This window comes from Bos taurus, chromosome 1, assembly GCF_002263795.3.
Source record: "Bos taurus isolate L1 Dominette 01449 registration number 42190680 breed Hereford chromosome 1, ARS-UCD2.0, whole genome shotgun sequence".
NCBI classification, from domain to species: domain Eukaryota; kingdom Metazoa; phylum Chordata; class Mammalia; order Artiodactyla; family Bovidae; genus Bos; species Bos taurus.
The window spans coordinates 45,954,825-45,980,262 of NC_037328.1; the positions used below are offsets into that span (position 1 = coordinate 45,954,825).

The 25,438-nt window shown below is 39.7% G+C and overlaps 2 protein-coding genes across 15 annotated transcripts in view; one reads left to right on the forward strand and one right to left on the reverse strand.

The window, feature by feature from the left end:
* Positions 1 to 25,438, reverse strand: part of SENP7 (SUMO specific peptidase 7) — a 184,679-nt gene that overhangs the window by 137,041 nt on the left and 22,200 nt on the right. For 8 of the 11 annotated variants that reach the window (XM_059874759.1, XM_005201227.5, XM_025001795.2 and 5 more), the window contains one exon: positions 7,968 to 8,053. In XM_059874759.1, the coding sequence (XP_059730742.1) occupies positions 7,968 to 8,007 (40 nt within the window). In that variant the 5' untranslated portion in view covers positions 8,008 to 8,053. 11 annotated transcript variants of the gene reach the window in all.
* On the forward strand, positions 7,492 to 15,184 carry LOC524181 (putative protein FAM172B). Of its 4 annotated transcripts, none has more exons than XM_005201253.5 (3): positions 7,492 to 7,925; positions 9,275 to 9,341; positions 13,700 to 15,184. In XM_005201253.5, the coding sequence occupies exons 2-3, from the start codon at positions 9,330 to 9,332 to the stop codon at positions 14,789 to 14,791; spliced, it is 1,104 nt and encodes a 367-aa protein (XP_005201310.2). In that variant the 5' UTR covers positions 7,492 to 7,925; positions 9,275 to 9,329; the 3' UTR covers positions 14,792 to 15,184. The 4 variants fall into 4 exon arrangements, with proteins under 4 accessions (XP_005201310.2, XP_002684768.2, XP_024849886.1 ...); XM_002684722.6 differs by having other exon boundaries at positions 7,492 to 7,671; XM_024994118.2 differs by lacking the exon at positions 7,492 to 7,925 and adding an exon at positions 8,044 to 9,050.

Consider the following 25,438-nt stretch of genomic DNA (forward strand, 5'->3'; position numbering starts at 1 on the left):
ATTCAAGTCCAGGATGTCCAGAAGCAAGAGGGTAGATAGAACTGAATCCAGCAAGGAACCAGATCCTGTGCCATCAACATCAGGTGTGAGTGAAACTGCAGCTTGCCCTCCATCTCTTATTGCTGACGATCCTTCAGCTCTACCATCTCCCACCCTCTTCCTCTTCCGGTCCGTAACTCTTCTTGCCTGTTCACTCGATGCCACCCCCTGTATACCAGCTGTTGTACTGTACTACTGTATTTTTCAAGGTACTGTAAGATTAAAAATGTTTTTAGTGTGTTTGTTTCTTTGTGTATTATTTATATGCAAAGTATTATAAACCTATTACAGTACAGACAATTCTGTTAGTTCAGTACCTAGGCTAACTTTATTAGACTTACAAACACACTCACAGAATGGAACTTGTTCATATGTTACATATCAATAAGCAGCAGCAGCTCACATTAGCCTGTCTCCTAAATTATTTAAGACTCATATTAGAGGTAGCCATCTGAGAGACAAGTTTGAGACAGCATCATTATAGCAACGTTCCAGTCGGCATCTTTACAGCTACTCAATCCTATCTATAAACCACTCCTTGTGTTACTACATTCCTCTAATATACTTTCCAATCCTTTCCCTTCTATCACCAGGCCTGGGAATCACATTTCAATGCCCTATATTTCAATCCCTACAGCTTATTACAGTGCTATTCTCTCATCTCAGACAATGCCTCATTACTCTTTCCACTACATTTTTTTTTAACTTGACCCTTGAGTACATGTCTTTTTAATATTCTTTTCGCTTCTGTTTTTTTTAATTGAGGTATAGTCGTCATCTATACTCTTCTCTATCTCCTCCCTAGCCCACCAAATTCCTTTCCCAAGTCAATACATTTTCCTTATAGCCTTCTCACTGAACATTTCCTCCACCTTAGTTTAACCGACTCCTTTTTATTACTTATGCTTTTATTACATAATTATATAATTAAATTATACAGATTTTTATTGACTACACTATTTTTAAAGACACTCTCAAGATTCTTCTCACATTTATAAAAATAGGGGAAGAGATTAACAACCTCCTTCCCCACCACCACTTTCAACTAATATTCAATCCTTATTGCAACAATTCCCATAACTTGTATTATTACCTAATCCATATTATAATTGCCCTGAACTGACCCAAGATCCTCTCCAACATTCCTAAATACTCTGATTCTTGATTCATAGTTTTCCTATCATTAAAAATCTACCATCATACTGGAGCTCTAAAACTTTCAAAAATCAACTCACGAAATACAATGGACTCATCTTAATTTACTTGAGTCCAACAAACTACTTCACATCACATTCCCATTTCCACAACATGCATTAATGAATGGATGGATTTAAGAAATAGCATTACACTTTGCGGGCTTCCCTGGTGGCTCAGACAGTAAAGAATCTGCCTGCAATGCAGGAGTTCACAAATGTGAATTTCTATTCTACAATACACTGTCCTTTGACTCTTTTGTTTTCTCACTCACACTAAACACATGTTACCCCCACATCTTATAACACCCTTTAGTCCTAAGTAAAACTAAATTATTTTCGGCCCCAATTCTTGCTCCTGGACTGCTTAGCACCGTTAAAGAAAATCACATAATTTTAATAACCACAACCACTACTATCTATGGAGTCACATTTATTTTAACAAAGACTTTTTCAAAACTAGTTAACAGTTTCATTCATTCATAATTGACCTCCTACTGTATTTTGAGCTCTAAATACCACCTGAAAGTCTTTCTCAAAAGATGATGTTGACTCCTGTTTCACTTGTAAGTCATGACTGCAATAGCCTTAACTTCTCAAAATTTATCTGTATCTTTATCCATCTTCCCTCCTTTCTGCAAGTCTTAACAAGCTGTCCTTTGAGTCTCCCCATTTCTCCTAGGACCTCACCCTATCAGTTATCTTTCATCTGGTATCTTTCCCTCTCCACTGACCCCTTACCTAGGCCACACAAATCTATCCTTTCTACCTAATTCTGTACTCCTTGTTCCAGAGAACTCCTTTCCTTCATAACTCATTTTCTGCTTCCTCACACCACTCATCATTTAGCCTCTTGAAATGTCTTTTCTCCTACTGCTGTACTAAAATCAGTGGTTTAAAAAAAAAAAAAAAAATGACCTAATTGCCAAATCCAGCATCCTCATACTACTTTAACTCTCTGACTTACACTGTTTTTCACTCTCCTTTCCTTCTCAAACCTATCATACTCCTTCTAATCTGCCTATCTAACTGCTTACCAGTGTTTCTTCCTCCTTACTTTGAAATTAAATACATGTGATTCAACACTTTTCTCACTCCGTAGTTTTCCTGTGGGTAATTCTATCTACTCCAATGGCTTCAGCTAACATCACGACAAATAACGTAATATTACAATGATTACTTGTATCTTCTGGTTTTGAACTTCAATTATGGTTCACTGGATGATACATAATATACAGATATCATCTGGACCTATTTTTAAAAGTGTACCATCCTGTGACACTAGATTCTCAAGATGAAACTGAGGGTTGAGGGAAAAGTTTCAAAATCAATCAAATTTGAAAAACACTGCATGTGCAGTCACTCTCTTGGAGAGGCAAAATGTATATCAGCATAGCAAAAGCTCCAAAAAATCCTGCAGTATGTAACATTTTCTTATAACTACAGTTGTCACACTTATTTGTCCATGAAACCTTTTTTCCAAGTAAGGTCCATTAACATCCTATGAGAGTTAAAAAGATTAAAATTATATTTTCTAATCAGAAAAACCACATTTTAAATCCTGGCTCTGCTTCTTTTATTGCTAACAGTTACTTACCCTCCCTAAATTCCAGGCTCCTCATCTGTAAATCAGATATAATAACCAGCTCAGGAAGCTTTTGAAGGAACTACAACATTTGTAAAATTCTCAGCACACTGTTTAGAACCTAAGTACTCAAAAAACATTATCTATCCTTAAGTGCAAATGAGAATCAACAAAGATTTCCAAGATGTTGCCTTAACAGTTGACAACCTGAAAGGGAAAGGGAGAAGGATGTCACTCAGTCGTGTCCGACTCTTAGCGACCCCATGGACTGCAGCCTACCAGGCTCCTCCGTCCATGGGATTTTCCAGGCAAGAGTACCGGAGTGGGTTGCCATTGCCTTCTCCATGACAACCTGAAATTTCCTTCGACTTTCCTGTTATAATTCAAAAATTCATTTGAACATTGTGATCTATGACTCTATAATATCTGTCATATTGTTGCTGTTGCTAAGCATTTCCAATGGTCATTCTCCCTTGAATGAATGACCCATGCACTTTATTATTTCATTCAACTGTCAGTAACCTGTCTCTGGTGCCAATAATTTTTAATCTGTGTCCCCATGTAATTCACTGCTTTGATATGCTGTGAACTTGGAAATAATATATTTATCTTTATTGGGGTTATAAATAATTTAAACACATAGATACAATATAATACAAAGAAAGCCTGCAGAAGCTTCTCATGAGTGAGATTTAGTATATAAAAATACCCTCTCCTCTCATGCTCAGAGGTGTTTCATATTTAATTCCTGATTCATAGCCATATTCCAGAAAAGTAGGTAATCAGATTTTGTGGTACTTCTATTTATGGACTGTTTATTATTAATAATTCATTTAAAAACAATAAGCACATTGCATGTTAACATTTTTTATTTTTTAAGCAACTTTATTTCCCCAAAATTAAGAAGAGTGGCCTTATTTTACTTTTCCCAGCTCTTTAACATCTGACTTACTGAAAGACAGATGCCTTCCTCTATACGCTTCTGCATTCACTCTGTTGTGATACAAGTCATGTAACCTCTGGAAAACTGTTCTGTACACATGTGGGAGATTAAGAGGAAAAGGCAAACCATGCCTTAAAATTATGAAAGTCTGACCACAGACCCAAAAGGAACTCAGGGAACCTAGAGATTCCCAGACCATACCTTGAGAACCAGCACCCAAAACAAATAAGCCAGAAGCTATTCAGCTCCTACAGTTGCCAATTATGTGAGTCCATAAATACTTGTTTTGCGTTTAGCTTAAACCCACTGGAATTGGGTTTCTGCTACTTGTAACTAAAAGAGGTCTGAGCAGTACACTATGCAAGGCTTAATTCTTCCATGTTCAGCAGGAAGTTTAGGAAAACCTAGTACAGACTCACAGAAGAAACTTTGTCTTATTTTCTCTTTCTATGCTATCCACCTTCCTTATACCTCTAACTTAAAATTTGTTTTATTAATCAAATTTCTATCTTTGGTTACTTATGAAAGTCTCATGACTACAAATGTCATTCCAGTCATTCAAGTTCCAGTTATTCCTAGAATGCACGCGTGCATCCAGTTATCAGTCGTACCTGACTCTTGGTAACTCTTTAGACTATACTCCTCCAGTCTTTTCTGTCTATGGAAATTTCCAGGCAAGAATACTGGAGTGGGTTGCCATTTTCTTCTCCAAGGGATCTTTTCAACCCAGGATTGAACCCAGGTTGCCCACACTGCAGGCAAATCCTTTGCCGCAGAGCCACTGGGGAAGCCCAATTAGCAACCATCCTAATGAAATAGCAACTGCATGCATACAAATGTCACACAGAATTCAGGATCCTTTTAAGCCAACAGACTGTTCTGAGAATTCGTATGAGAAAATTAAAAACACACTATTAGGAAAAAGGGCTTCCCAGGTGGCGCTAGTGGTAAAGAACCTGCCTGCCAGTGCAGGAGATATGAGAGACATGGGTTTGATCGCTGGCTTAGGAAGATCCCCTGGAGAGCATGGCAATCCATTCCTGTATTCTTGTCTAGAGAAGCCCTATGGACAGAGAAGCCCGATGGACTACAATCCACGGGGTCGCAAAAAGACAGAAGTGAAGCAATTTAGCACAATTAAGAAAAAATTAATTCTTAAAAAAATTCATATTCATCTGTTAAAACCAGATGAATACTGGAGAACAGCTAGTTAATATAAGATCTGAAAATGGTTTTTATTCTACATTAACAATTACTTTTCAGAAAGGGCAGCTCCAAAAGGGAAGTCAGCAAGAAAAAAAAAAAAACCTCTCCAGAGGGATAACTCCCATAACTATCAATGTCTTTTAAGAATTAACAATTTTACTCTCAAATTTTACTTTCTACAACTACTGGCATCAAATTAACTGTAATAAAAAAATAAATAAATCTAAGTGTAACCAGGTAAAGATGATGGGATCTGCTGAAGAGTAATGCTAATATCTTGCCCTTCCCCCTGAAACAATGTACTAAGCCAAGGAGAAATGCATTTATTGAAAGAAGGCTGTGTTTGTTAAAGTGAGGTATGACTACTCCCAAAGTTCTGTGTGAGGAAGCACACAAATGACACCAGACAAACATTCTGCCTTTTCCTTATGTGTCAATTTTACTTAAAGGTTTTAGGGGAGAAAAAAAAGTGTAATAAAATAAACATGATCTACTGGCAGCATACATATACATACACATGTGTGTATATATGTATATGGCTTTTCAGGTGGCACTAGTGGTAAAAAAAATCCACCTGCCAATGCAGCAGACACAAGGGACATGGGTTTGAGCCCTGGGGTGGGAGGATCCCATGGAGTAGGAAAGGGCAACCCTTCATGTATTACTGCTTGGAAAATTCTATGGACAGAGAAGCCTAACTGGCTACAGTCCACAGGGTCAAACAAAGTATATATGTATATATACGTAAGTGTGTATATATATATATATATATATATATATATATATACACACACATATATATGTGTGTATATATATGTCAGGTCAGTTTATTTCTCTTCCTTGGTTGTTATACAACAAAAATTTGAAAGGTTTAAAACAATAGACAAGTTACAGCTCAGTTCAGCTCAAGCAGACAGATCTTTTATTAGACAGACACTCTCAACACACAGCAGCAGGCTCACCCCAAAGGAGTCATCCTCCCTATTCCTTTTGGCTTTCCCCTCTGTATACTTCCTGTCTTCTTTTTTTGGTTGTGCCCTGTGCAAATATAGGGCTTGTACCCACTACCAATCAATGAATCAATGAAAGGGAATACAAATGAGCATTCGTTCAAGGCCAACTGACAAATGCAACTTATATAACAGCAGACTCTGCTGTGTATGTCTTCCCATAATTCAGTGTTATAATCAGATGTATATATGTGTAGAATGTTTACAAACCCTTAATGGGTTCCTAGCTGCCTAAGGGTACTTGAGGAAGCCCCTGTGATTAGTTTGTATCCAGTGTATCCTAGGGTGCATGTGCTAGAGTTGGAGAAGTTACCCCCTGGTTATTTTGTAGCAAATGTGTGAGCTCCTGGGTGTGTCTGGGATGGGGTTTAGAGATCAGCTTGCATCCTTTTTGGCTAGGCCATCCCTCCTTGCTCATGTCTAACACACACACGAATCTGAATGTGTGTGTACTCAATCATGTCCCACTCTTTAAGACCCCATGAACTGTAGTGGGTTGCCATTTCCTATTCCAGGGTATCCTCCCCACCCAAGGATCTAACCTGCGTCTCCTGCAACTCCTGCATTAGCAGGAGGATTCTTCACCAATGCACCACCTGGGAAGCCCTATATATATACATATATATTAATATAATACATACATATACTTTCAAAGGCAAAGAATATAGACTACACACACATACACACACACACAAATGGTAACACTGGTTGCTTATGAAAAGGAATTTCAGGTTTTCCGCTGCTTCAAGCAATGTCCCAGAGATCCTTGCTCACGCTTCTTTGCAGCCAGAAAAAGACTGAGATGCACTGCCACAAGGGAACTCAAATAAATTTAGAATTGTTAAGACTATCTATTCAACAACAGACGGCACATTAAGAAATAAGAAAATGAAATGATTCGTTGTGTGTTAGTGTACTAGACTGTAAACTTATCAAAGAGCCCCTACTCCCTCCTCCTCTGGTAGGTCCACGGGACTTAAAACAGGAACTTAGGTACCCTTAAAGGACGAGATCTTTAAGGAAAACTTGCTGACTGGGAGGAGCTCCACCTGACTTCTTACAACACCCTCTTTTGTGTTTCTAAAATCCAGTACCCAAAACTAAAGATAATCATTTAACTGCCAAAGCATTTTCAAAAAGAAAAATATGCTGAGAATAAAAACACAACGAAACAGGGCTTCAAGTCCTTTGTTAGACTTTTTAATCACTTTTGGAAGAAGGGGGTGTCTAGAAAAGAAAAGGGTTATTAAGCGGGCTGGCTCCTAAGTCCACGCAAGGCACGACGTTTGCAGCAATTTAGACGAGAAATGTCTGGACAAGGAAATGGCAACCCACTCCAGTGTTCTTGCCTGGAGAATCCCAGGGACTGGGGAGCCTGGTGGGCTGCCGTCTATGGGGTCGCACCGAGTCGGACACGACTGAAGCGACTTAGCAGCACAGCAGACGAGACATGAAGTGTCAATTAACAAACCCCGCCTCTCCTTCGCAGCTGCTTTTACCTGCCTGGGGTGGGGGCGGGGGCGGGGGCGGAATGAGAAAGAGGCAAACTCAAGAATCAAAGGAAGAGGGGAAAGTGGGGTCAGGCGCCGAGAAGCTGGAAATGAAACAGCAACATTGGTGGAATTACGAAGAAGGCGTGGCAGGAGAGCGACAAACCAACCGGGAAGACCCGTGGTTCGACGAGACCCAAGCAAGGTGCTAGCAGGAAAACAAAAATGAAAGGGGTGACGGGGTGAAAAGCGACTGAGGCTTTGATGACAGCTCGGACTGGGTCTTCAACCCGCAGGGGCCGGGGAGACCAGGGGACCTTCCATTGTGCGGGGCCCCACCGCTCCCTCCCCTCCGCTCCCCGCACAGCCGAGCCAAAGCCGGAGCCCGAGCCGGAGCCGGAGCCCTCACAGCTCCGGGCCGCAGCTCCCGTCGCCGCCTGTGTCTCCCCTTTGCCCGAGGTAGGAGATAATATGCTCAGTCCTCCTCCGACCCTTTCTCACCAGCAGAAGATCGTCGTCTCCCGGCCTTCCCCTTGTCCATCTTCTCCTCCTGCTGGAATCGCAGTCGCTGTCACCTCAAGCCCCCTCTGAGTAGGGGAGGGAGGGGGAGGGGAGAGGGGGGAAAAAAAGCCAAGAACGTGAGAATTGCGCTTGCGCAAGAGCAGTCGCCGGCCTCAGACCGGAAATTACTGCCCCTCCCACCTCCATCCGGAAATCACTTCCTGGGACTTGTTTGCTCTGTGGGTTAGCCGCTCAAGTGTTTGTTTAAGTGGCGTTTTGTGCCTATAGGACACTGAGACTGGGTGTGAGGTTTTAGCCCATAAAGGTTTTGTTGACTTGAAGATGCGGTTGACTAAAAATTAAAGCAAGGAAGCTAGGAATTCCCCCACTTCGCTACCCCATAAATCGTCCTTTGATGGTATTACTTTACTCGTGGCGTCTGCTATGTGTCTGTTCTCAAGGCGCTTCCTCAAATTTAGAAGCAAAAAGACTTTAACAAGACAAAAATCAATAGCCTGTTAGTTTAGCAGTTGGAGTGGAAATCAATTAAGTCAGCTGAGGGAAAAAAAGTAATAGGATCTCTTCAAAATCCAAATCCATAATTTTTAAAGGACAGGGAAAAAGCTGGACCCCAATTTTTTAACGTAAAATAATGAGATGCTATAAAGTGGGTGGCTGTATATTAATTTGTTCAACTAATTTTTATTACAGTACTTAAGGGAATAACCCTGACTTCAACGAACTCAACGATTAGTACTTTGGGGCTGATTACTTTTTTAGTCCTTTCATAGGACCCATCAGTTTATAAAATTGTTCTATTTGATTAGCCATAAAGTACATATTTGAATACTTTTTTTAAGTGGGTAAACTTTAATCATAGTAAGTTTAACAAAATAACACAGAGCACTCTGGTTAGAGGCAAATGATACTGGAATGTTCCAGCAGTTTAACATCCGCTCCCCTCTCCCCCATCTTGCCAAGGCTGGTAATGGGACTTAACTTGTTCAATTCACTGCCAGAGCCTGGCTTTTGCTTTTTTAGCCTTACTTTTTAATTACTGTGTCGTCTGTGTTGGAGCTAGGGGTAAGTCTCCAGGTGATAATGCCTATTGGGCTCGGGGGAGTGTCTTGCAAGGTCAGAATGGCTGAAAAGCAGAAATACGTCAGGACTTGCTGCGAATGAAATTCACTACAAGGATTTCATTTAGAGGCTCAGTTTATTTCTTTTTAGCAAATAAAAACACTGCCTAATGAAAATATCTGAATTTTATTATATAAGTCAACTTTTTTAATTGAATTTTACTCCAGAATCACGCTGGCTTGATTCATCAGCGGATATTATACGAAACAGAGCTGGGAAAAGATGGAAATAGAGGTAAGAGATGGAAACATAAAAAAGGAAATTCTAAGTAAGCCTAATCCATTTCTGTGCAAAGCTTCCTTAAAAGTAAATGGTTTTAAAGTTTAGCAGTAAGTCAACCTATTAGAAATGACATTATAAGAAATAATATTAGTCAACTTGCAAACATATCATTTAAACTTATCATTCAACCAAATATAGCATTTCTGTTAATACAGAGAGTGAGTCAGATTGTTTCTTTGAATGGAGCTGGTTTTGAATAACATATTTGAAGATAAATGACCTTTAAGCTCAAAAACTTGAAATTTGCTTTTTAAACCAGTATTTTTATTGTTTTTACAGTATCTACTGCATAGTTGTATTGCAAACAACTTAAAGGACTAAAAAGTTCCATCTTTTGAGGGAGTCATTTAACAATCTCACTCTGCAGTTTATGAAAGACTAATTACATGATCTTTTGTTTTATAGTGTTTTATGATGTTGAGGTGAAAGCTTCCTTATTTTAAAATAAGTGAATTGTGAACTTTTAAAATAAATGAATCATTCAAAAAAAGTGAATGATTCCCTTAGTATGTTTGTAGATAAGGTCATTTCTTTTATGTATGTTTAGCTCACCATGTATAGAGCCTTTTAAATTAAGATTGTTTGAGATTAGAAATTCATCAGCCCAGTATTTTATAGGAGGAGAGGATGGACAGGTTTGATCTTAATGAGTATGGTTCTTTATTGGGTGTTAAAAGTGTATATAAAGTGTTTAAATTAGATATTCTATTTTTGTTTTGACTATAGGATTAAAAGCAGTGGCTATGATTTTTTTAATAGTTACAGGACATGATGGCAGTGTTAAATTGATCAACTCTTTATTTTACCCATTAAGTAACAATGTCTTTGAGGAGAGCTTAAACTAAAAATGACACTTCTCTTCCCAAGTGAATTAACTTTTAAGTACAATCTGAATATAAATAGGTTTGGTTGGTGACTAAATATATCAAGGAACAGCTATATATGAATTCAGGGGAGAGTTACATGTTGAAGTGTATTAGCCAAGCAATGTAAACTACAATAAATTGTAAAGTACTGTCTGCCTTTTCATTCTACAGGATACTCTGCACCTTGCTCCTTTTCTCTCCACTTAAATACTTGTCCTTTATTTATCGGTGTGCCATATTGGTTATCCAGTTTGCAAACTCCCATTCTTTTCCCCTGAGAATTGTTTCTCAAACAACTAGGTACAAACGCACTTAACAAAGGTGAAAAAGAGGAATTGAATGCCATATATTACATGCTATTAGAAAATACCGATTTTGTTTTACTCTGATTGAAAGAAAAGTTAGCTAACAACATTCTTTAGCTCTTTGGTTTAGTTTAGTTGATTTAGGTTTAGTTCATTGAGTTTTACATACTAGGTTATCTTTCTATTTCAGTAGAGAAAAGGGCAGTTTGTTTGAATAAACAAAGTATTTTTAGATATAAGAGATAACTGCTTTTCTGTACAAACCTCATCCATGCCAGACTATCAAATAGACCCTCCTTTTGGAGAGCAATTTAGCAGTATCCGGTAGAATGGAAGATGTCAACATGACTTAGAAATTCCACTTGTAGGCATATTGCCTAGAGAAACTCTTGATATGTGCACAAAAAAATATATAAGAATGTTCATTGTAGCTTTATGTGCTTAGTCACTTAGTTGTGTCTGACTTTTTGTGACCCCATGAACTGTAGCCCACCAGGCTCCTCTGTCCATGGGGATTCTCCAGGCAAGAATACTGGAGTGGGTTGCCATGCCCTCCTCCAGGGTATCTTCCCAATACAGGAATTGAACCCAAGTCTCACTCATTGCAGGCGGATTCTTTACCAGCTGAGCTACCAGGGAACCCCACTTTGTTTATAATCGTGGAAAACTGGAGCAGCCTTAAAGTTATTCAACAGAATAATGGTTAAACCATGGCATATTCAAGCAATGGAACACTATAAATTAGTAAAATGAATGATCTCGGACTGTGCTTATTAATGTGGGAAAAAATCACAATGTTGAGTGAATAAGAAAGGCTGGGCAAGAGAGAGATTTTTTTTAATTTCATATTTCTCAAAAAGAAGATCATCCTGTCTTATTTTACAGAAACTTCCATGTGTGAGACACTGCATAAAATGGCTTTTATCTATATTAATTCTCACAACAGCCTTGTGAAATGTTATCCTATTTTGCATTTATGCATTGAAAAAATATTTGTATATCCCAGACACTGTTCCAAGTACTATAGATAGAGCAGTTAATTAAACAAAGTTCCTGTTCTCACAGAGCTTTCATTCTAGTGAGGAGAGACAATTTTTAAATATACAATTATATATCAGGTGGTAATGTAGGCTATGAAGAAAAATAGAGTAGAGTGGCAGGATAGAGGGTAATATCATTTGCTGTTTCAGATAGTATAAACTAAAACTCAGAAGTTGAAGAAACTGAAACTGATAGAGGTTAAGAAACCAGCTAAAAGTCATTCAACTTAACATTTGGAGCTAGAATTTAAACCCAAATCAAGTAATCTACTTCCAGAGGCTCCTCCTATCTGTCACTTGCACTCTAGGAAAAGATATTAATTACATAACAGCACCTGAGATCAGCAACACTGAAGGAAAAGTTTTTAAAGGAACAGAAAATAGCAGTCTATATAGGTTGGATAATTTGGATAACCAAATACCTTCATAAAGTACTGGTTGGGTATGGGAGTCAGATTCAGAAAGTGAGAAAAGAGTTAAGAAATCAAAGCAAGCTGGCACTGTTTTGATTTTACCTTAAGCCTTGAGTGGCACTGAAAATCATTTTAAGTGCTATTTATTGGAAGTGGGTTGTGGTTGCTAGTGCGAGTGTTCAGAAATTCAGGAGCAAGAGTATTAATGTATTTGTTAAGAACATGAATTTGAGTCACATAGCCTCAGTACCTAATCATTTAACAGTTGTTTGATTTTAGCACAAACCACTTAACCTTTTTTTTTCTCCCCAAAATAAAGTCTATTGAGGTTTTTTTCCTCCCGGGACTTAACCTTTCAAGGACTTTTCTTTCCCTTTGGGCTATGACTACAATAACTAAGTTAACTTCTCAGTCACTTTTAGTTTCAAACATCAGAATAACCATATCTTCTATTATTAGATAACTTGATCATAATCTCCAGTGCCTGGTTCACATTTCACATCTACTGCCATCCCCTGTCGTTTATTTAATAGCAAAAATATTTAAATGCTTACTGTGGAGATAAAGACTAACCAAATGAGAAAAACAAAATCTATTCATTCTGAGCTCACTATAGCAAGGGAGTCAGCCACCATCACTTGCATTCTCGCAGTGACTCAAAAGCCAGCAGACGAGCAGGAAAGCTTTGTAGTGGAAAAAAAGGGAAGGCTGCTGGCATGTCCTGATTGGACCATATCGGCATGAGGAAGCTGTCTACAAGCTAATTAAAAGGGAGCCATCCTGTGTCACTGGTTAGGGGTGCCTATGTGGCTTTCTCTGGTGGGTCCTAAGTTGGAAGCAGGTATAAAAATTACGGAAGCTATAAGTTATTAACCAAGTCTTGGGACTTGCCTGGTGGTCCAGTGGCTGAGACTCCACATTGCCAGTGCAGGGGACCCCAGGGTTCGACCCTTGGTCAGGGAACTAGATGCCACATGCTGCAACTAAAGATCCTGCATGCCACAGCTAAGACTGGGCACAGCCAAATAAGTAAATAAATACAAATCAAGTCTTGGCCATTTGGGGCCAACTGTGACAGAAGTTATTGTTTGACTTCTCAGATTGTCACTAGAAGTAAGCAGTCTCACTTCCTGAGATTCTGCCTTTTAAGACTGGCTTCCAGGGCTGTTTATTGTAGATGAGAGATTTACTTCCTGGGCAAGTTGCTGCAGATTGTGGGTCAGAGTTCTGTTTTTATATATGGTCTATCCATTGTCCCTTAGTGTATTCAACTTCTCACTACTGTGCATTTTTCACAATTATTTTGAGTTAAAATCTCTACCATAGGTTAATATATTAATGTCTTCATGTTTGCTGTTTGGTCACTAAGTTGTGCCTGACTCTCTTTGCAACCCTATGGACTGTAGCCCTCCAAGATCCCCCATCTATGGGATTTCCCAGGCAAGAATACTGGAGTGGGTTCCCATTTCCTCTTCTAAGGGATCTTCCCATCCCAGGGTTCAAAACCACATCTCTTGTGTCTCCTGCATTGGCAGGCAGATTCTTTACCATGGGGCCACCAGGGAAGCCCTAATATCTTCATAAAGTGCTTAACTTAACATGATTTCCCACAGGAAGACTTAAGCAAGATGAAATTTGTATTTTATTTTTTTCTAGTACTGACATAATACTGCTTTTTACTTTCAGTGGTTACCAGTGACTCAGAAACTGAGCTTCCGAAAATTTATTGAACAATCTGACTTACTAGAAGAACTTAAATATGACTTCAATGAAAAAGCTGAATTGAGACACACTGAGACACATGGGCCTTTTGCCTTTAACTATTATAAAAATGTCCTGGAGAGGAATAGCAAGCGCTACTGGGCCCTTGGCCATTTGCTTGAACAATACATTTATGAACTTTTGGAGAAAGTGTGCAAATTACAAAAAGTATATATCCCACCAGAGGCTGATAAGGAACCAAGAAGCTTCTTTTTCATGAGTGAGAGAGCGTTATCAAATCATCATTCTGCTCTTCTTGTCCTCCTTCAAGACCATGGGGTCTTTAGAGCTGGTCAGTGGAGTCAGCAAGCAATAATACATCATGGTCTCCAGCATGGAAGTCAGATACCATGTATTCAAATGGCATTGCAGGCACATTATGATGTAATTGTGCTAAACCCCAATGACAATTTTGTGGACCAGCATACAGGAGAAGAGTGGAAAGGCCTTTTAACACAAAATGGTGAGTTCGCTTCCAAAAAAATGGTTCAGACAAAGAGCTTTTTCTCTCTCCAGGAGTCTCTCCAATGTATTCCAAAAAGATGCAGCAACACCCCTGAAGAACACATGGCTTATATTTGGGATTACTTCATTTCAAAGACTGAAGGCAAGGATGTTGCTTTCATTGTACATGGTTATGGAGGCTTGGTTTTTATGGACTTGCTTGTTCGTAAAAAGTGGGATGTGATGAGCAAAGTATACGCTGTTGCACTTATTGACTCTGAACATCATGTAGGACACCAGTTGGGACGCGATGTCCAGTTATTAGAATGGATAAAGCAGCACTGCCGTGAATGGGTGACAAGTCCAAAGCCTTTGGATAAACCTGCAACAACCGTTTTGAAAAAGGAGTTTCCTATAGTTTCTGCTGGTACAGAAAAACACAACTTAGCCCCTTCCTCTAGCCTTCAGTCAATTTTTAAATACTTTAGAAAAGCTTTGAAAGCCAAAGCAGCTAATTTCTCTCGAGTGTCCATAGTGACTAGAAGCTCCACAAAAAGAAAGCAAAGTGCTTAAGTTACTTTTTTTTGTCATCTAAGATTGTTTTGTCCCACTGAAACTTTGCAAATGTAGATGCTAGAAGAGAAGAACACTTCCAACTCACATGCAGTATTATGTTCTGACTTCAAGTCTGATTTGCTGAATTTGTTTAAAAGCAAATATGTTTTGCAAATATGTTCTGTAGCCTACTGATGAACCAGGAAGTCAGTACCATCATTAATATTTTACAATATTAGTCAAAGTAGTCTTGTTAGAGGATCTTCTTAGGAAAAGATTTCATATGGTTTAATGACACCAAAACTGTAATTGATAGAAATTAAATATTAAGTCAATATTTGACTTCTGTATTATTAGCACTATATTAAAATTATAAATGAAAATAAAATTAAGTATCATAAGGAAACTCCATTCTTGGTATATTTGTGAGTTTTTTATTTTTCTTATGTGTGTGTTTACTCATACCTTTGCTAATATCTGACTGTCTACTATGTACTAGTAAATATTAATGTTGGGCACATTAACAAGGCCAACAGTGCCTTTATCTTTCTTTGAGGTTCACAAGGAAAAACAAATTACAAGTGTGAAGAGTGTTAAGAAATAAAGGGCATCATGGAACATCTAATATGAGAGCTAATAATAGCTTTGGGGTTCAGGGAATACTCCTTTGACAAAATGATGCCTAGTTTGAAGAACAGTAGTAGTTACCTGGGAAAACAAAGTCACAGTCAAAGGAATCACATGTGCAGAAGTCCTGAGGCAGAAGAAAGAAGTCCAGTTCAGCAAGAGCTAAAAGATTATAGAATAGTAGTAAAGGAAACATTCATTAAACATTCATGACATTCATTAAAGACAGGAAAATTCAAAAGTGATTGGTGCAATGGGGATTTTGTAGTGGGGGAAAGATAGGACTCAACTGCAAATACAATGATGGGAGTGGGGGAGGAGTTATAGCCAAGTAGCAATGAATACCAAAGGCAGTGGCACCCCACGCCAGTACTCTTGCCTGGAAAATCCCATGGACGGAGGAGCCTGGTAGGCTGCGGTCCTGTGGGGTCTCGAAGAGTCGGACACGACTGAGCAACTTCACTTTGACTTTCCACTTTCATGCACTGGAGAAGGAAATGGCAACCCACTCCAGTATTCTTGCCTGGAGAATCCCAGGGACGGGGGAGCCTGGTGGGCTGCCATCTATGGGGTCACACAGAGTCAGACACAACTGAAGAGACAGCAGCAGGATTCTTACTGCAGGCAGGGCAGGGCTGGGAAGATATTGACAGTGGAGTATGAGGAATTTTATCAAATATAATAGAGAATGTTCAGACACCAAAGGTGAGATTTTCACTAACTGACTCAGCAGAATTTTTGCTACACCTGGACTAAACAGACCAAGGGCAGAGCCCAATGTCAGAGCCTACTCAAGAGAAGGGCTCCGAGCAGCCAAAATCAGATTTGATGGACAGAAGTTTTGTCAGTAGCTGCTAAGTTAAGTTGGAGAAATAAACAGGCAGCTTACTTAAGGCTGCAATGTCGAAAAAAAAAACTTTATTCTAATAACAGTGGAAACCATTGGATGGTTTTAGACAGAATACTAGCAGATTTACACTTTATAAAGAATATCCTAATTGTAGTTTAGAGAATAGTTTAGAAGCAGAACACGCTTGGAAGCTAAGAGATCAAATAATTTTGGCAGTAGTTTGAGAAATGTTCAATGCTTTTTTTTTTATATAAGTGTAAATGTCTTACAGTATTTAAGTGTACAGCAAAATGATTCATTTTTTTGTGGATTATATTCCATCATAGATTATTATAAGATATTGAATATAATTCCCTGTGCTATACAATAAGGGGCTTCCCTGGTAGCTCAGCTGGTAAAGAATCCACCTGCAATGCAGAAGACTTGTGTTTGATCCCTGAATTAGGAAGATCCCCTAGAGAAAGGGACAGCTACCCACTCCAGTATTCTGGCTCAGAGAATTTCATGGACTGTATAATCCACGGAGTCACAAAGGGTCAGACACAACTGAGCAACTTTCACTTTTTCATACAATAAATCCTTGTTGCTTCTCTATTTTATAATAGTTTGCATCTGTTACTCCCATACCTATAATTTATTCCTTCCTTTGCTTTGGTAACCATAAACTTGTTTTCTATATCTATGAATGTTTCTTTTGTATGTACATTCATTTGTATTATTTTTTTAGATTCAACATATGAGTGATACCATGTATAATTTGTCTTTGACATTTCACTAAGCATAATATTCTCCAGATCCATCCACATTGCTGCAAATGGCAATATTCCATTCTTTTTATGGCTGAGTGATATTCCATTTCATTTGCATATGACATCTTAATCTAATCATCTATCAATGGGCATTGGGTTGCTTCAACATCTTGCCTATTGTAAATAGTGCTGCTATGAATACTGGGGTGCATGCATCTTTTCAAATTAGTGTTTTCATTTTTCTCCAGATGTACACCCAGGAGTGAATTGCTGGCTCATATGATAACTCTATTTTTGGCTTTTCAAGGAACTCCCATACTGTTTTCCACAGTGGCTGCACCAATTTGCATTCCCACCAACAGTATACAAGGGTTCTCTTTTCTCCACATCCTCTCCAATATTTGTTATTTGTAGACTCTTTGATGAGGGCCATTCTGACAGGGGTGAAGTGATATTTCATTGTGATTATAATTTGCAGAGAAATGCTTAATACATGTAATGAACAAAATTTTGTGATTGGAGGTCAGGAATAAGGAGAAGGAAATAACAAGGAGTGTTCCCAGATGTTTTGTCTTCAGCAACTAGTTGGACAGAAATACAATACTATTTACTAAAAAGAAAAAAGAGAAGTATCATTTACTGAAATAGGACTACCGGTGAAAACTTTATTTTGGTGGTTCCAGAAAGTTTTAAAGAAAGATAAAGGAATAGGTTACAAGTTTTTTTTTTTTTAGCTCTGCCCCTACATGAGTACTAGAGGAAAACAGATGTTACATTTGAAAATTTGACTCTGCCATATCTAATGGGTCATATGAATTTTTTTGTACATAGCTCTTTCTAGTTCTTCTAGTGTTCTAATTCCTAATGGTTTTGTTTTGTTTTTGGTTTTGGGCCACATCACACACCATGTGGGATTTTAGTTCCTCAACCAGGGGTTGAACCCATCCCCTGCACTGGAAGTGAAACCATTTACCTCAGATTGGGACTTGACCCCACATGGCTGAGACTTGAAACCAGTCAAAACCCAGTTTGGGACTCAAACTCAGCCAAAACTCACAGTCTTCCCACTGAGGTCACAGACCTGGTTTAGGACCTAATGAAGCTCAGGTTCTTGATGTTCTCATCACAGAAAGAATTCAGTAAGAGACAAAACGATAGGTAAGAAGTGGAGTTATTCAGAGAGAAACACACTCTACAGACAGTGTGGGTCAACACAAAGGGCCAGTGCAGTGGCCTTGAAATGTGGTGTGGTTGGCTTTTATGCGCTGGGTAATTTCACAGGCTAATGAGTGGGAGGATTATTCCAACTAGTTTGGGGAAGGGGGTGGGGATTTCCAGGGGTTAGGCTACCACCCACTTTTGGTGTTTGATGGTCAACCTTGGAACTGTCATGGCACCTCTGGGTGTGTCATTTAGCCTGCTGATGTGTTACAGTGAGCCCATACAGAGGATCAAGGTCTAGTCAAGTTGACTTGTCTGCCATTTTGGACCCATTTTGTTCTAATCAGTTTATGTTGTGCCCTCCAGCTATATCATTCTTTCAAAGGTGGTGCCCTGCCCTCTTCCCTCCTGTTTCAAAAGCAGACTCCTAACCACTGAACCATCAGGGAAGTTCCTCTTAGTTCTTTGTTTTTTCTAAACCTAGTTTAAGGCCACAGGACTGGAAAAGGTCAGTTTTCATTCCAATCCCAAAGAAAGGTAATGCCAAAGAATGCTCAAACTACTGCACAATTGCACCCATCTCACACGCTAGTAAAGTAATGCTCAAAATTCTCCAAGCCAGGCTTCAGCAATACGTGAACCTTGAACTTCCAAAGGCAGAGGAACCAGAGATCAAATTGCCAACATCTGCTGGATCATGGAAAAAGCAAGAGAGTTCCAGAAAAACATCTATTTCTGCTTTATTGACTATGCCAAAGCCTTTAACTGTGTGGATCACAATAAACTGTGGACAATTCTGAAAGAGATGGGAATACCAGACCACCTGACCTGCCTCTTGAGAAACCTGTATGCAGGTCAGGAAGCAACAGTTAGAACCGGACTTGGAACAACAGACTGGTTCCAAATAGGAAAACGAATACGTCAAGGCTGTATATTGTCACCCTGCTTATTTAACTTACACGCAGGGTACATCATGAGAAATGCTGGGCTGGAAAAAGCACAAGCTGCAATCAAGATTGCCAGGAGAAATATCAATAACCTCAGACAGGCAGATGACACCACCCTTATGGCAGAAAGTGAAGAGGAACTAAAAAGCCTCTTGATGAAAGTGAATGTGGAGAGTGAAAAAGTTGGCTTAAAGCTCAACATTCAGAAAATGAAGATCATGGCATCCGGTCCCATCACTTCATGGGAAATAGATGGGGAAACAGTGGAAACAGTGTCAGACTTTTATTTTGGGGGGCTCCAAAATCACTGCAGATGGTGACTGCAGCCATGAAATTAAAAGACACTTACTACTTGTAAGAAAAGCTATGACCAACCTAGACAGCATATTGAAAAGCAGAGACATTACTTTGCCAACAAAGGTCCGTCTAGTCAAGGCTATGGTTTTTCCAGTAGTCATGTATGGATGTGAGAGTTGGACTGTGAAGAAGGCTGAGCGCCAAAGAATTGATGCTTTTGAACTGTGGTACTGGAGAAGACTCTTGAGTCCCTTGGACTGCAAGGAGATCCAACTAGTCCATTCTGAAGGAGATCAGCCCTGGGATTTCTTTGGAAGGAATGATGCTAAAGCTGAAACTCCAGTACTTTGGCCACCTCATGTGAATAGCCGACTCTGATGCTGGGAGGGATTGGGGGTAGGAAGAGAAGGGGACGACAGAGGATAAAATGGCTGGATGGCATCACTGACTCAATGGCTCTGAGTCTGAGTGAACTCCGGGAGTTGGTGATGGACAGGGAGGCCTGGCGTGCTGCAATTCATGGGGTCGCAAACAGACTGAGCGACTGAACTGAACTGACACTATAATTTCTGTTATGTACTGAATGTTTGTGTCCCCCACCAAAATTCATGGTGAAATTTTAATCTCCAATGTGATGCTATTAGGAGGTGGGATATTTGGGAGGTGATTACACCATGAGAGTAGAGCCCTTATTACCAGGATTAATGCTATTATGGAAGAAACTCAGAAAGCTCCCTTCTGCAATGTGAGACAACAACATCAACAACCTCAAATATGCAGATGATATCATGCTAATGGCAGACAGCGGAAGAGTAACTAAAGAGCCTCTTGATAAGGGTGAAAGAAGAGAGTGAAAAAGCTGACTTAAAACTCAACATTCAAGAAACTAAAATCATGGCATCTGGTACCATCATTTCATGGCAAACAGGAGAAAAATAGAAACAGTGAAAAATGAAAAACCAGTTTTCTTTCTTTGGGCTCCAAAGTTTACTGCAGATTATAACTGCAGCCATGAAATTAAAAACCACTTGCTCCTTGGAAGAAAAGCTATGACAAACCTAGACAGCATATTACAAAGCATAGACATCACTTTGCCAACAAAGGTCCATATAGTCAAAGCTATGGTTTTTCCAGTAGTCATGTATGGATGTGAAAGTTGGACCATAAAGAAGGCTGAGCATCAAAATATTGATCCTTTTGAACTGTGGTACTGGAGAACACTCTTGAGAGTCCCTTGGATAGAAAGGAGATCAAACCAGTCAGTCCTAAATGAAATCATTCCTGAATATTCATTGGAAAGATGGATCTGAAGCTCAAATTCTTTGGCTACCTGATGTGAAGAACTGAGTCACTGAAAAAACACTGATACTGGCTGGGGAAGAATGAAGGCCGGAGAAGGGGACAACAGAGAATGAAATGGTTGGATGGCATCACCAACTCAATGGACATAAATTTAAGCAAACTCCAGGAGATAATGAAGGACAGGGTGGCCTGGCATGCTACAGTCCATGGGGTTACAACGAGTTGGACACAATTTAGTAATTGAACAACAACAGCAACGTGAGACACAGTGAGAAGACAGCCATCTATGAAGCAGGTCTTCACTGGACACTGAATCTACTGATACCCTGATCATGGACTTCCCAGATCTAGAACTGTGAGGAATACTTTCTGTTTAAGGCTCCCAGCCTATAATACTCTGTTGCTACATATTAGATTACCCCAAAACTTAGTGACTTAACACAGTATTTATTATCTCACAGCTTCTGTTCAGGAGCAGCTTAGTTGAGTGATTCTGGTTCAGGATCCCTCAGAAGAGCACACACCAGATGATCTGAAGCATTTAACTCAGAAATATGTATTTCCATAATCCAGACATTGTAAGACCACTAATATTTTAGTGGTTAGGGCAACATTTAACATTAAAATAGCAACTAAAAGTTAGGATTGATGGAGATAGGGTCCAGTATATTTATTCTGTAAAGTTTAGGCTTAAAATGTTAAGATTTTATGACCATGAAAAAAAAAAGACAAGCCATGGTGATCTACAGTTGAGCCTTAGTAACTCACTGTATGGACTTGTTACACAGGCTGCTTCTATTAAAAAATTAACCTAACACTTGTTAAAATAGTAAAGAAGACTTTATTCAAGACTATTGCAATTAGGGTTACTGCCAACAGAGAAGAAAGATCAGGCTCAAGTCTAAACACAACAAAGACAGGTAGGAATTAACACTCAAGAATTAGAGTAGGGGTATTAAAACTGTTTACCTCAGATTGGGACTTGAACCCACATGTCTGGGACTCCAGCCAAAACCCAGTTTCAAACTTGAACCCACATGACTGGAACTCGAACCAGGCCAAAACCCATGGTACCTGGTTTCAGGGCCTAAAAAAGCTCAGGTTCTTGATGTCTCACTGCAGAAAGACTTCGTGAGAGACAAACTGATATGTAAGAAATGGATTTATTCGGATTCAGAGAGAAACACAGTCCACAAACAAGAGTGTGGGCCATCACAGAGGGCAAGTGTACTGCAAAATGCAGCACAGTTAGTTTTTATAGGCTAGGTAATTTCATATACTAATGAGTGGGAGAATTATTCCAACTATTTTTGGGAAGGAGTGGAGGTCTCCAGGACTTGGGCTATCACCCACTCCTTGGTCTTTTGCCCTGCAACTGTCATGGCACCTCTGGGTGTGTCATTTTGCTTGCTGATTGAGGATCAAGGTCTAGTCTTGTCTGCCATCTTGGTCCCATGTGATTCTAATTGGTTTAAGTTGTGACCTTGGGTCATGTCATTCTTTCAAAAGTTGTGCCCTGCCCCTTCCTCTCCTGTTCAGTTCAGTTCAGTTCACCAACTCTTTGTGAAAGTACATTAACAGGGAGGGAACACGCACCACCCATCAACAGAAAATTGGATTAAAGATTTACTGAGCATGGCCCCACCCATCAGAACAAGACCCATTCTCCCCCTCTGTCAGTCTCTCCCATCAGGAAGCTTCCATAAGCCTCTTATCCTTCTCCGTCAGAGGGCAGACAGAATGAAAACCACAATCACAGAAATCTAACCAATCTGATCACATGGACCACAGCCTTGTCTAACTCAATGAAACTATGAGCCACCCAAGACAGACAGGTCTGGCAAACCACTTCAGCATTCTTGCCTTGAAAACCCCATGAACAGTATGAAAAGGCAAAAAGACAGGGCACTGAAAGATGAACTCCCCAGGTCAGTAGATGCCCAATATGCCACTGGAGATAGGTGGAGAAATAACTCCAGAAAGAATGAAGAGACAGGCAAAGCAAAAACACCACCCAGTTGTGGATGTGACTGGTGATGGAAGTAAATACTGCATAGAAACCTGGAATGTTAGGTCCATGAATCAAGGCGAAATTGGAAGTGCTCAAACAGGAGATGGCAAGAGTGAATGTCGAAATTTTAGGAATCAGCCAACTAAAATGGACTGGAATGGGTGAATTTAACTCAGATAACCATTTTATCTATTACTGTGGGCAAGAATCCCTTAGAAGATATGGAGTAGTCATCATACTCAACAAGAGTCTGAAATGCAGTATGTGGATGCAATCTCAAAAATGATAGAATGATCTCTGTTCATTTCCAAGGCAAACCATTCAATATCACAGTAATCCAAGTCCGTGCCCCAACCAGTAATGCTGAACAGTTGAAATGAATGTTGAATGGGTCTATGAAGACCTACAAGACCTTCTAGAACTAACACCCAAAAGAGATGTCCTTTTTGTTATAGGGGACTGGAATGCAAAAGCAGGAAGTCAAGAAATACTTGGAATAACAGGCAAATTTGGCATTGGAGTACAGAATGAAGCAGGGCAAAGGCTAATAGAGTTCTGCCAAGAGAATGCACTGGTCATAGCAAACACCCTCTTCTAACAACACAAGAGAAGACTATACACATGGACATCACCAGATGGTCAACACTGAAATCAGATTGATTATATTCTTTGCAGCCAAACATGGAGAGGCTCTATACAGTCAGCAAAAACAAGACTGGGAGCTGACTGTGGCTCAGATCATGAACTCCTTATTGCCAAATTCAGACTGAAATTGAAGAAAGTAGGGAAAACCACTAGACCATTCAGGTATGACCTAAATCAAATCCCTTATGATTATACAGTGGAGGTGAGAAATAGATTTAAGGGACTAGATCTGATAGACAGAGTGCCTGATGAACTATGGACAGAGGTTCATGACATTGTACAGGAGACAGGGATCAAGACTATCCCCAAGAAAAAGAAATGCAAAAAGGTTGTCTGAGGAGGCCTTACAAATAGCTGTGAAAAGAAGAGAAGCGAAAAGCAAAAGAGAAAAGGAAAGATATACCCATTTGAATACAACGTTCCAAAGAATAGCAAGAAGAGATAAGAAAGCCTTCCTCAGTGATCAAAGAAATAGAGGGAAACAATAGACTGGGAAAGACTAGAGATCTCTTCAAGAAAATTAGAGATACCAAGGGAACATTTCATGCAAAGATGGGCTCGATAAAGGACAGAAATGGTATGGACCTGACAGAAGCAAAGATATTAAGAAGAGGTGGCAAGAATATAGAGAACTATACAAAAAAAGATGTTCATGATCCAAATAATCATCATGGTGTGATCACTCACCTAGAGCCAGACGTCCTGGAATGTGACGTCAAGGAGTCTTAGGAAGCATCACTATGAATAAAGCTAGTGGAGGTAATAGAATTCCAGTTGAGCTATTTCAAATCCTAAAAGATGATGTTGTGAAAATGCTGCACTCAACATGCCCACAAATTTGGAAAAGTCAGCAGTGGCCAAGGACTGGAAAAGGTCAGTTTTCATTCCAATCCCAAAGAAAGGCAATGCCAAAGAATGCTCAAACTACCACACAATTGCACTCATCTCACACACCAGTCGGAGAAAACAATGGCACCCCACTCCAGTACTCTTGCCTGGAAAAGTCCATGGACGGAGGAGCCTGGAAGGCTGCAGTCCCTGGGGTCGCTGAGAGTCAGACACGACTGAGCGACTTCACTTTTACTTTTTACTTTCATGCGCTGGAAAAGGAAATGGCAACCCACTCCAGTGCTCTTGCCTGGAGAACCCCAAGGACGGCGGAGCCTGGTGGGCTGCCGTCTATGGGGTCACACAGAGTCGGACATAAGTGAAGCGACTTAGCAGCAGCAGCAGCAGCACACACCAGTAAAGCAATGTTCAAAATTCTCCAAGCCAGGCTTCAACAATACATGCACCGTGAACTTCCAGATGTTCGGCTGGATTTAGAAAAGGCAGAGGAACCAGAGATCAAATTGCCAACATCCATTGGATCATTGAAAAAGTGAGAGAGTTCCAGAAAAACATTTATTTCTGCTTTATTGACTATGTCAAAGCCTTTGACTGTGTGGATCACAATAAATGTGGAAAATTCTGAAAGAGATGGGAATACCAGACCATCTGACCTGCCTCCTGAGAAATCTTTATGCAGGTCAGGATGCAACAGTTAGAACTGGACATGGAACAACAGACTGGTTGCAAATCAGGAAAGGAGTACGTCAAGGCTGTATACTGTCACCCTGCTTATTTAAATTATGTGCAGAGTACATCATGAGAAATGCCAGACTGGATAAACCATAAGCTGGAATCAAGATTGCCAGGAGAAATATCAATAACCTCAGATATGCAGATGACACCACACTTATGGCAGAAATCAAAGAAGAACTAAAGAGCCTCTTGATGAAAGTGAAAGAGGAGAGTGAAAAAGTTGGCTTAAAGCTCAACATTCAGAAAACAAAGATCATGGCATCTGGTCCTATCACTTCATGGCAAATAGATGGGGAAACAATGGAAGCAGTGACAGACTTTATTTTTCTGGGCTCCAAAATCACTGCAGATGGTGACTGCAGCCATGAAATTAAAAGATGCTTGCTTCTTGTAAGAAAAGTTTTGACCAACCTGGACAGCATATTCAAAAGCAGAGACATTATTTTGCCAACAAAGGTCCATCTAGTCAAAGCTATGGTTTTCCTGTAGTCA